The sequence below is a fragment of the Sus scrofa genome, chromosome 10, assembly GCF_054392235.1.
Source record: "Sus scrofa isolate SSC_HxYL_T2T_F1_AM1 chromosome 10, Sscrofa_HxYL_maternal_Yorkshire_Landrace_v2.0, whole genome shotgun sequence".
In the NCBI taxonomy this organism is placed as follows: Eukaryota; Metazoa; Chordata; class Mammalia; order Artiodactyla; family Suidae; genus Sus; species Sus scrofa.
The window spans coordinates 23,190,725-23,203,361 of NC_139392.1; the positions used below are offsets into that span (position 1 = coordinate 23,190,725).

At 42.7% G+C, this 12,637-nt stretch overlaps 1 protein-coding gene across 23 annotated transcripts in view; it reads right to left on the reverse strand.

Moving 5' to 3' along the window:
• Nucleotides 1-12,637, reverse strand: part of DENND1B (DENN domain containing 1B) — a 326,057-nt gene that overhangs the window by 105,409 nt on the left and 208,011 nt on the right. For all 23 annotated transcript variants that reach the window (XM_084979381.1, XM_084979374.1, XM_084979370.1 and 20 more), the window contains one exon: nucleotides 11,881-11,991. In XM_084979381.1, the coding sequence (XP_084835507.1) occupies nucleotides 11,881-11,991 (111 nt within the window). The remainder of the gene's footprint in view (nucleotides 1-11,880; nucleotides 11,992-12,637) is intronic.

A 12,637-nucleotide genomic window follows, 5' to 3' on the forward strand; every position in this document is an offset into this window, starting at 1 on the left:
GGCTCCTCTAACCCCCTGCAGCTGCACCTCTGACGTCACGATTGTTCTTCATGAGAGCAGAGGACGGGGGAGAAGGGGACTCGGTGCTTGGGTTAGAACACATCCCTGGCATTACATCCTTGACACGGAAGGAATAACACACTCCTCTCATTGAACACGGAGGAAATACAGCAAACGAAGAAACATAATGTACCGAATGAAAGTTTAAGAAAAAAAGCCCTATCATCTTTGTTAAATGGCACAGGAATATTTCAGTGCACATACAATTTCATAAAACATACTCAATATATTGAACTGATACAGTCCCAGAGTACTGATGAATGCAAAATAAAATCACTGGGATATTTATTTTCCATACAACGGTAAAATAAGTCCATTGGAAACCAGGTGAACGAGAGAAGTACTGAGGCCTGTGAAATCAGACAGTGAAGCCTGACCACAAAGGTGGAGTACAGAGAACTCGGGTGTGGAATAAATGTACCTGGGACTTCTGGTCCCGGCCACAGGCCTGATGGAGTCCTCTCACGGACGAGGGTGTCAATAGCTAACGTTTATATGATACTAACTCTATGCCAGGCACAATTCTCGGCACTTGGTATCCTCGGATTTAATCCTACTATGAAATAGGTACTGTTATCATTACTCCTGTTTTACACATCAGAACACTGAAGCAAAGTTAAACCCAACTGCCTAAGATCTCACCACTAGCGAGCGGCAAAGCCTGGATACTGACCCCAGCAGGCTCCACAGCACAATGACCACTGTGTTCATCTTGTGGTATACAGAAAGATTCAAAACTCCCATCACTACAGGGCTTTGAATAATATATACCAGCTGAAAATATGTTATCCCAATTACACAGTGGGACTATGAGTCTTGGAACTGACAAGAAAAATTCAGTTTATGATAGAGATGCAATTTACAAAACGTGTCTCAGGCATCAGTCTGCAACTTCAGCAGAAAAACAACACAACAGAGATAACTGATAAAAAATTCTACAAGGCTGGAGTTTCCGTCGTGGCTCAGTGGTTAATGAATCTGACTAGGACCATGAGGTTGCGGGTTTGAACCCTGGCCTCGCTCAGTGGGTTAAGAATCCGGTATTGCTGTGAGCTGTGGTGTAGGTTGCAGATGCGGATCAGATCCCGAGTTGCTGTGGCTATGGCGGAGGCTGGCAGCTACAGCTCTGATTAGATCTCTAGCCTGGGAACCTCCATAGGCCATGGTTCGGCCCTAGAAAAAAAGACAAAAAGAAAAAAAATCTGCAAGTCATTATCTCAATTTGCATCTGCAAATATATTTAGATAGAAGCCAAACCAAAGCTCTTTCCCTTTGTGATAGGAAATCTCACACCTTATTCTTAGGTATAGATTTATTAAAGGAAATCAGCCTCCTAGTGAAACTAAGCAATGTTTTAAGCAATTAAGTAGACGTATTTTGAGGGGGGAAAAAAAGAAAAACTACATTATCAGATTTCCAAGGAGAAGACAAAAAAAAAAATGAGCCATCCAGTGTGATGACCACAGTGGAAAACAGCAGGATTCTAATTCACACGCTTTACAAGGAGAAATCTGTCCTGACAGCGCCACGCCCATCCTAGTCTCTGTACCTCTTGGCCAGACTGTGCCTCATTTTCAGGGAGAAGCCCCACTGCCATCAACTACATAAGAGTTCCATACGAATGGGGGAGATTTCTGTCCCTAAGACTATATTTATGCACAAAATCCAGGAAATATTGATTAGAGACTTCATTTGATTTCTAACTGAATCAATATTTAGTTCAGAAATTTAATCACTATAAATAGCTACAGGTATACAAAAAAAAAAAAAAAAAAACCAAAAACTGCTGCAGATGGGAATGTCAAAAATTCCTCATGGAGAGAGAAAAATTTTTCAGTGGAAAGCATAAAGAAACCATCCGTGTAAACACCTTAGTTTATATTCACATTTAAAAGTATAGGCCGACATGTTGCAACAGAAGAAAGGCTGGGGGAAAAATGTAATTGTAATGTATACATGTAAGGATAACCTGACCCCCTTGCTGTACAGTGGTAAAATAAAAAAAAATAAATAAAAAATAAATAAATAAATAAATAAATAAATAAATAAAGTATAGGCCGAAAAAGGCAGCAGCAGGGTATCTCAAAGAGCAAAGTTATCCCAACCATAAAACATTCTCACTATAGCAAAATTCTAACACTCGAAATAAGTGACAGCTGTAAAGAAATGTTTAGAGAAATAGTAATTTCCTAGTACACTTTTCTTTTGCAATTTTTTTTACATTGCAATATTATTTTTTATTTCATTCTATTTCTTCATCCTCTTAGGATGGTAAATTCTGCTACTTTATTATTAAAAATTCACCCTGAGCTCTCTGCATCACACCCAAATCTGCTGGAAAGTTCCACTCAGCCTATAGTTGGTCACTGGTTTCTTAGCTTTTCCTGGCCAAACAATTCTGATTTTTTTCTCGCTTGCTTGCTGCTTTCATGTACTCGGTCATTCATTTGATAGATGAGGAAAATCAGGCAAAGCTAAACCTACTGCCCAAGATCACACACCAGTAAGTGGGACACCAAGCATGTTGTCAGGGGTCACTACCAGTGCTGGGGCAGAACAGTGAACACAGACGAAAAGTCTCTGCCCAAGGAGCCCACACTCAGCCTCTATGGGTGACCGTGACTGTCACGCCAGCCTGGCCTTGGCTCTGAACTTCTGTGGCTGTCAGGTTGCACACAAATGCCAGGGCCTCCAAACACACGTCCTTCCCTATAGACGCTTCCCATCGCTGAACTTCCTGCTTCCTAGTTCACACTCCAGCTTCTCTCCACACCGACATCTACACCCTGGGTTCTAGAGGACTCTAAGTTAGGATAAGCATGTGAATTATATTAAAACTAAACTGAAAGAATTAGGCAATTATTTGAGAAGAAACAGTACTCTGAAAGAATCATCGCATTTAACAGGAAGAACCTTAGAGATTGTTCTTGCTCAATTCTTTTACTTTTTATGCAATAAACTTCAGAATAAAAGAAAAAAAAGTGGCTTAAATGAAGTCATCTAGTTTTCCAGGTTAGTCAGGACTAAAACATAAATCTCTAATTGTATTTAATTAATTAATTAATTTGTCTTTTCTAGGGCTGCACCCGTGGCATATGGAGGGTCCCAGGCTAGGGGTCCAATCAGCTGCCGGCCTACACCACAGCCACAGCAACACGGGATCTGAGCCGCGTCTGGGACCTACCCCCCAGCTCACGGCCCAGCAGGTATCATATCCTAATAAGCAAAACCTGGTGCGTATCTGTCCTTTGGGGTTTCATTCTAAACTCCTCCCTCTACTCCACCTCCTCTCAGGCAGACTCTTCATCCAACAGACATGCCCTTATCACCCATGTTTCTAAAGGCCAGCATCATCTACCTTCCACGGCCACTGTCCAGTTCAGGAGGCAGCCTTCTCACTGTAATAGCCACAACGGCCTTTTAAGTAGAGGCTTATCTGCATTTCCCTACTCCATTTTTTCTTTAAGCACCCCAAATATAATGCGTCATCTTCCCCAAACAAAACTGGTCATATCACGTCCCGCATCCGCCTGCCCTTCATCTGCTGGATAAAATGCAAACCCCTGAACTTGGCAAACAGGATTCTTCACAATCTGGCCACTGCTTATCTCTCCACCTAGATTTTGTAGCAGGACTTTCTCTCTCTCCCTCCCTCTCCCTTCCTAGTCCTTTCAAGAACCGGGTGTGATTTGGGGTCAACTCCCTAACCCACCACCCTCCCTCCTCCGTTTCCCACATCAGAGTTCTGGTCACATGGACTGGCCCTGACTGACACTACATACTTTCTTGTTTTATTTATATTTATGATTCTAGAGAATCAGAAATAACTTTGAAATGCCCAGTATCTTGAAAATAATTTTTATCAATACACAAATGAATAAATACCCTTATATTCTATGTTTGGCAAACTCTACCAATGTCAGGTATCTCCTTCAAGATAAAGGCCCCGTTTTTCTACTCAAGTCGTTAACTTTTTTTTTTTTTTTTTTACTCTTTCCATAACACTATGTTATCACTTAGTACATTACAATGAATTATCGGATGCATGGAAGCTGTGCCCTCAATTTACTGCCTCTCAGCCCCAAATTCATGGTTTGCTTCCTATCTGCGAAAATCGATCTGGGCCCCAGGGATACTCTTTCTTCTACCAGGTGGAGGACAAATGGAGCTCTGTCAGTGGAGGCCACTGGACCCGCCTTGCAGGAGGCAGGGATTCTGGCTTCCTGGTTCCGTGTGCTCTGAGGCAGGGCCTGTGCATCTCCAGGGCCTGACCCCTGCAGGAGACAGCGGGCAGTGGTACCCGGCAGTAATACCCGGCGGCTCCTCCAGGCGGCCATGGCTATCAGCTAAGCTACCTGGGGGCAGGTTGATTACGCTCAAGCTCTTCCATCAAGGAGGAGGCTTGACTGGGTCCAGCCTCACTGAAATAAATATTCTAGATAAGAACTATCTTCTCTGCCCAAACTCCTTCTGCCGGGACCCCCATCAGCAGACTCATTCAACAACACATCTGTCAGCATGCATTTCGTAAAGCACTGAATCTCACCAAGGTAGTCATTGAAGAGCAAAGTAAAGCAACAGGCTCAAGTCCTTGAACTTGACCATTCTCACCTATTCTCAGAACCTGGAAGCAGGGGCTTCACTGGAAGGTGGAAGGGCTTTTACCGAAGGTTTGGCTGTGGTGCCAGCTGGGAAACAGTAGCCTTAAAGGGTGGGATTCTGCTTCACATGGTGCAGGGAGTCAGAAACAGTTTTATGGCGCTGCTTCTCCCACGGCCAGAACACAGGGGACCAGGGGCCCAGGGGTGGAGGTGGGGGGGCTGACCCTCTCACGGTTACACTTCGGTTACACTTAAGGGTGAAATGTCTACACTCGTAAGCAGGACGGCTCCATCTTCTCGGGCAGACAGACGGCTCTGTCGGGCTGCTGGACAGGAGTGACATGAGTGGAGAAGATACATGGACGCTGAGCAGCCGCAGGGTGGACTGAACCTGTTACCAATTTACTGCCTCTCAGCTCCAACTTCACCCCACTCTGCCTGACCTGTGGAAATAAATCTATACCCTTTAGACATTTTTTTCCTTTTAACAGCTGCCATGGTGTTAAGCTCTGTCCGGAGAGGACAATGAAGAGACGCTTCAGGAAGTAAGGGTCTGGCTTCCCAGCTCCAGTGACTCCCTCGGCGGCAGGACTGGCCACCCAGGGCCCGTCCTGCAGCACAGTGGCTGCCTCTGCAGGTGCCAGGGGCCAGGGTCCCTGGCCCCCACACGCAGGGATGGCTCTGGCCCCGCGGCCTCACAGCCTCTCCAGGATTGGCTCCTGCACAGAAGGCCCTTCCTGCACCTGGCGGTGAGGGCACCACGGTCGGTTGGCAACCCCACATGGCACCACCCTCTCGGCTGGCTTTTCAGGGAGCCTTCCAGCAGTGTGCCCAGCACTCATGTCTCTGTGAACTGCTTTCCGGCTCCCCTAACGGGGCCTCCCAGGAGGTGTGAAGGGATGGCGTCTCTCCATGGGCAGCTTTCCAGCAAATCCTGCCAGTGCAGCCCCACGGCAGCTTCCCAGGCACCGGGAGCCATGACTGCACCCTCTCCGCAGGGCCCTGGGTGGCACAGCCCCAAGGCTGGCGGCTGCTTCATGGTGGCTACACCTACACTCCTGACAGTTCCCCTCACTGCCTAGTAGCCCATCCCTGGCATGCCAATCCCAAGTTACAGTTTTGCATTCTTTATATTAAGCTTTTACTGTTCAAATGACTGTTGTTTTTCTCTCCTGATGGGACTCGGACTGATACAAAGGCTGTGACCTCATTATCTCTCCTGTACGTACCACACCGTGTGGAAGGACTCAGCTGGTCCATAAGTGAAGAAAGAGTCAATGAATGAGCCAAAAAATAAGAGCCACTTTTCGCGGGAAGAAAGCAGTATGTTTTCTACTTAAGCCTTTATGAAGGCCAAAAGATGCCAAACCGAGTTCCTATACAGACTGAACATGGGAACTGAGTTAAGATAGGAACAGACACTCAGGAAGCTGGAAGAGTTTTAAGATGCATTGAAAACTGTCTCCAAGGAATTACAATTTTGGCAGAGATTTTTTTTTTTTTTAATTACAATTCTGGAGTAGAAAACAGCTGAACACAAATCTTTTTTTTTTTTTTTAAAGACAAAGGTTTACATGGAAACTATTCTCTAACTTTTAACTTCAGAATTTATAAAGAAACCTGTCATTATTATTATCATTATCATTTAAAGAGACAAGTGTCAAAGGGACAAAGAGACACATTTTCACTTGTTAAAGAGATGCTGTCTACCCTGGCATTTTCGGTATCAGATGATCACTCCATATTTCATTCCATAATTAGTGAAAAATTTGTTTGAAAAACGTTTCCCTCTGACGTCCAACATGTAAAAGATTAAATATGCTGTACACACACACTCACATACAAACCCATGGTTCTAAACTTTATGTGTTGGTTTCTATGAAAAACAGAGCTCTTATCACCCCAAGAGCTGGAAGATACAAGCACTTCCCGTTTCCTTGTCTGAGAAGCTTTCTGCATACACTTCTTCCAACAAAGTGTCATGACCTCAACAGTCCGATTCCACAGCCAGTCACATTCACTTAGCAGGAGATGAAAATGCACTGTTCAGAAGAGCAGCATCCATGTCAAACAATACACTTGGAAGTAGACTTATTATGTGCAGCTTCAGCTGACATAATTGGTTGCTATGGGCTTTGGGAAGAATTAAAACTTTAGAAACTATTCCTAGAATATCTCTTCCTGAGAGGTCCGGATAATCATGTTTAACTGTACCACGCTGCTGCAGCTTTAAAAACATAAGGGAAAAGAGTACACCTCAATAACCTTAACAACGGAGCAGACCCGGGCGATCTTTGTTCTCTCGCCGACTGTTCAGATCTTAATCTCCCGAAAGATCCTCTGAGCTGCAGGCTTCAGATTAAATGCAGATACAGGTGGCACCATGAAGAGACGAGTCAGGAATACGTAAAATCCAGATGGAGAGGTGAACATTCTCTGGATTTCCCTTCAATCTAACTAAACCTCTGAAATCTACATTTTAATAGCTGACGTTCCCAGGGATCACGAGATTTCTTTTTGCAAATGCCCCTGATGAAATTACTGAGAGGAGGAGAGAAAAGCATATGCTTAAAGGCCTGGGGGCGACGATAACCAAGGAAGAAACTTCCGTTTATTACCACAATTCCAGCACTCAGAGCATACTGCTTGCTCTCAATACTCCAGGACGGACACGGACCACCCGATCCAATCTCTGTAACTAATGTGCTTACAGCCTCTGAGAGTGTGATATTTTACCAACGAAACACTGGCCAAAACAGGAGCTAACACTGAAGACATCTGCTCTAAAGGGAAGCCTCTCTTGTACCTGCTTCTGCAGGCCACAAAGATACACTCTAGTTAACACATCACTGACAGGATGACGAGAGAGCTCCTGTCAGACACCCGCCAGCCAGGTGCTGGAGACAAAACGCCTGGCCCCAGGTGACTAGTTAGAGCAGGTGTCGGGAGGTACAATCACAGAGGCAGAGGACAAGGCTGCATGCCTGACTGATTTAGAGCCGACAACACAACTTTAAACAGCTATCTTTCCCTACCTCTGGTCACAAAACAGCAATAAGTCAACTGATACGCCCTTGTAATATCATGATTTATTCCTCTGCCTTGAATACATGAGATGCTGGAGTGACATTCTGCTGGCCCATCCGAGCTCGCCGGGGCCTTATACATCCAGGGCCTGCCTACAGCACGTACAGAATCCACGTTCCTGTTCAGGACTAACAGGAACCCTTGCGGGCGAGCTTGAGAGGGATACGCCAGTGGAATAATCACAAATCTGGTTACGGCCCAATTCATTCAACTCAAAACATAAAAATATAATAGTGGGTCTGAACAAATTACATGGTAGGTGAAGGAGGAAGGATCCATTACAGTTTTTAAAACGTAACAATACTCTTGATACTTTTGCTAACATATCTCACAACTAGTTTTCTTACTTTAAGATTTATTGCTATAAAGATAATGACAAATTATAATTTTAACTACAAGTAGTACCTAGAGGAAGGAATCCTCAAGAAAGCTGATTACCTACCAGTGTATCACCAGTAAAACCTCCAGCAAGCTATAACGCTGGCATATGTGATACTAGTAAAATTAAGACTATCAAAGAGTAAATCCATAGTTCCTAAAATTGTAATAAAGTTATGAATGTGAAGATAAATTATACGTGTTCCCCCAATAATTAAAATTTTGGCCATTGATTTTAAAAATGACAAATACATAAAACCCAATTTCTTACATTAATTTTAAGTACATTCCAGTCTTTATGGCACATAAAATACCATAAGAATGGAAAAAAGCTTCACTGATAGTAGTCTGAACCTCCATGCATTCACTGACATCTTAACAATTCCTTCCTTGGTCATTTCAGAGATTTCACCAAACTCTTTCTTAAAAATCATTTATTTCTAATTGATGTTATGGTACTAGTCTTTGACCTTAAATGTTTCTATGCTTGGAATTTATAGCATATGTATGTGAAGTGTGCAAGATAAATGCAAGTAAAGCAGCCTCCCCCATGGAAGAAGGGTAAGGAGATCACAAAAGCAAAGCTGAATTATGTTGCCTTTATCAGTCCGACCGCCCCGGAGAATGAACCAAAACAAGGCTGTTAACTGAGAGGTGACATCACCACCAAGTTTGCAGGTACCCTCATAAACAACTGGTATGAAGCCAACCTCAAATATAAGAAGCAACTCCCTGAATAATGCTAATAAGCCTCTATTAAAATAATTTATCTTTTCATTCAAAGTTAAAGGGTAGGCATGTTAACTTTTAAACTGCAGATCTAGTCTATATAAAATTATAGCTAATAATCATTTAACCTTTTGTGTATAAAATTCTAAGCATATATACATTAATATACATGTGTATTAATACATGTGTACACATACATGTGTATGGGTGCACATATATGTGTATGGGTATTTACACATTTGTGTATATAGATTGAAGTATAACTGACCTAAAACAGTACATTAGTTTCCGGTGTACAATACAGAGATTCAGGATTTTTATACATTATGACATATCAGCACTATTAAGTCTAATAACCATGTGTCACCATAGAAAGTTACTGCAATATTATTGACTATATTCCCTAGTTATGCATTACGCTCCTGTGACTTACTTAGGTTATGACTGGGACTCTGGACCTCTTAACCCCCCTTCATCAATTTCACCCACCCTCCCACCCCTCGCCTCTGGCAACCACCTGTTTGTATCTGTGAGTCTCCTTTGCTGTGTTTGTTTTGTTTCTTAGACTCTACATATAAGTGAGATCATGTGGTACTTTCTCGGTCTGACTTACTTCACTTAGCACAATACCCTCCAGGTCCATCCATGTTGTTACAAATGGAAAGACATTATTCCTTTTTACGCTGAGTATATCCCACTGTTATTCCTTTTTATGGCTGAGTATATCCCACTGTACCCAGGCCACAGCTTCTTCATTCATTCATCTATTAATGGGCACTCGGGTTGTTTCCACATCTTGGCTGTTGTGAATAATGCTGCAGTGAACAATGGGGCACATATATCTTTCTGAAAGAGTGTTTTTCTTCTCTTCAGATAAGTGCCCAGGAGTGGAACAGATGGACTGTGTGGTAGTTCTATTGCTAATTTTTTGAGGAACCTCCACATTGTTTTCCATCAGATTTACTTCTGATGTTTTCCTACACAGACCAGTTTATACAGTCACTCACACAGCTCACTCCCACACTTTGTTCAGACCTCATCAGAAGCCTTCTCTGACCGCCTCACACAAAACTGAGACCCGCCTGCCTCTTTATTCCACACACACTCACTTTCTCCCTGACCCCTAGGTCCTCAGCACTGTAGGACATAAAAGCTATTTATTTGCTCCTTTCTTCATGTGACTCATCAGCTGGACATGCCCATGCCTGGACTTTGCTTTGCTCACTGCTGAATCCTTGGAGCCTAGAAAGTGCCAAGCACATAGCAGGTGTGTAATAAGTATGGTACATGAATTAACCTTGATAGGAGTTTAGTTCATAGGTCTCTAAGACAGTCTGTACAACTGTTTTAATCTTCAGGACAATATCCATATAGAAACACTCTTTATAATCTTGAAAAAAATCATGCTGAAAAAAGTGGTAACTAGAAAGAGAAGAGGGTGCATAAATACGGATGGTTTTACCTCAATGGTAAGTTAAAAACAGCCAAAAAGCAAATATATGAAAAGTACCAAGTAATTCAGATTTAATGTCTTAATATCACTTTAAGACAAAGAAACTAATGAGCAGCTCTACTGACTGGCACTTATGCTCTGCTGGAACTGCATCATTTCTCTACACTTGCTCCTTCAAATGCATACAATGTGGTTTTCAATAAGTAAAATAATATATTTTCAATGGGGGGGCAGGAAAAGTGGGTATATCAGCATTACATTTCAAAGTCTCAATATTACATTTTTCTCCATTAGAGAGTAACACCATAACCCACAATTAGAATTAAGAGACAGAGTTTGACATTACCTGTCTCCAATTAGCTATTTGGCCTTGGTGTGGACATTTAACCTTTCTTTGAAAATACCCTTCTAGGATCCAGCGTTGCTGTGAGCTGTGGTGTAGGTCACAGACATTCAGATCTGGTGTTGCTGTGGCTGTGGTGTAGGCTGGTGCCTACAGCTCCGATTAGACCCCCTGGCCTGGGAAACTCCATATGCCGCAGGTGTAGCCCTAAAAAAAAAAAAAGGAAAGAAAGTACCTTTCTCATTGCCAAATCCTAAATCGATATACTGGAGAAATCCTGATGCTTTTTCGACTCTGAAATACCAAAACTTTATATATAGAATGAGGTTTGTATTTCTACTATCAGAGAATAAAACATAAAAATACTATCTTAATCCATTAGCCAAGCTTGTGAGGAAGTTAATCCATGAAATATTAAATGACATTTTTAAATAAATATCTCATACATTACTCAAAACTGTATTTATATTTACATTGAAATGTTTAAGTCAAAAACATTAACATTTTAATGCTTAAGGTAGAAACATCATTAGGAAATCCAGGAAGGTATTTTTTGAATATCTTTCTATAACCCAAGAAAACTCCTTCTATTCTGCCTGCCTTTACCACAGTAATGAAAACCTCCCAAAAGAACACTTTAGTGAGTGACATAAAACCTGTGATTAGAAAAATGCTATTTTGACTTTTAAGTTATTATCAGCCTGAAGAGCTCCTCCAAATCAGAACTACTATAGAATCTACTCCCAAACCAGTACTTGGCAACAAAGATGAATCTACCTATTACCAGGTTAGGATAGCAGCTATTATCACGGGGCCCCTTGATTTCTTTCAAGTAGCTCCAATGGAAAAAGCCACAAGTGAATAATAAAGATCTCATAATAGCTCTTAAGAATTCTTTATATGGGAGAAGGCACTAAAATGAACTCTGGAGAGTTAAAAAGAAAAAAAAAAAAAAAAACAACTCTCATCTTCTGATAAGAAAAAATAATTAACCTGACTTAATGCACCCGCGAAGGCCTTCTATAAATCAGACTTTTGTCCTTCAAGAGCTAGATTAAAACCATATATCAAAAAAGCGTGTAGATATTGTCTTACGAGCACACCCAGAACATTTTTAAACCTGCAGAGGTTCATGGGTCTTTTTGTGACATGCTCAATACGTCCTACTTGGGGGTGGCGGGGGTGGGGGCGGGGGTGGGGGCGGGGGCGGGGGGGAGGGGGGTACGCACGGTGCTCAGTTTGCCGGAGGTGATGAGGATGCGCCTCTCGTGCAGCATGCTGGCGTACAGCTGCAGCATGTTGCTCACGTCCACGGCCACAAAGTACTCCGTGAGGTTTCTCTGTGTGAGCGAAAAGAACGGTGTCAGCTCCAGCTCATGGCGACGAGGAGGGGAAAAGGTTTTATACATCTACCACACGTCCTCAAGTTCAAAGGGGTGATGATTAAGAACGGTATTCATTAACATAATTACACTTCATGCTATTCTGCGGCCGCGCAAAGCGAAGAAGCACGGAACGCTCTATTATTTCCTGAACCACAGTCCTCCTCTCGGAAACGTTCTCAGAGGATCACACGTCTCCCACCCTCTCTCCACGCGCACCTGGAAAAGAAGCCAGTTTCCTGGGCCCCGACCTAGACCTGCTGGATTGTCATCTTCAGATGACAGCCTCAGGGGCTGTCTTCTAAGAAAGTACTGCAAGTAGTTCTTACACATACTGAACTTTGAGAACTGCTGCTCCAGACAACACATTTGAGTGTTTCTGCATTTGTCCATCACTCAGCAGGCAACAGCACTGCCTGATCCTACACACTGTGTATAAGGCAAGCATAGGATGAGACGGACTTACAAAGCAGATCTTTGGTTCTTTATTTAGGAAGATCTCTTGTTTATATACGTGTGAGGTCTGCTTTATACCACTATGACCGAATAAAATGGGTGTTAGTTTAATCTGATTCCTTGATTTGACCCACTTTAAATGGTTTTC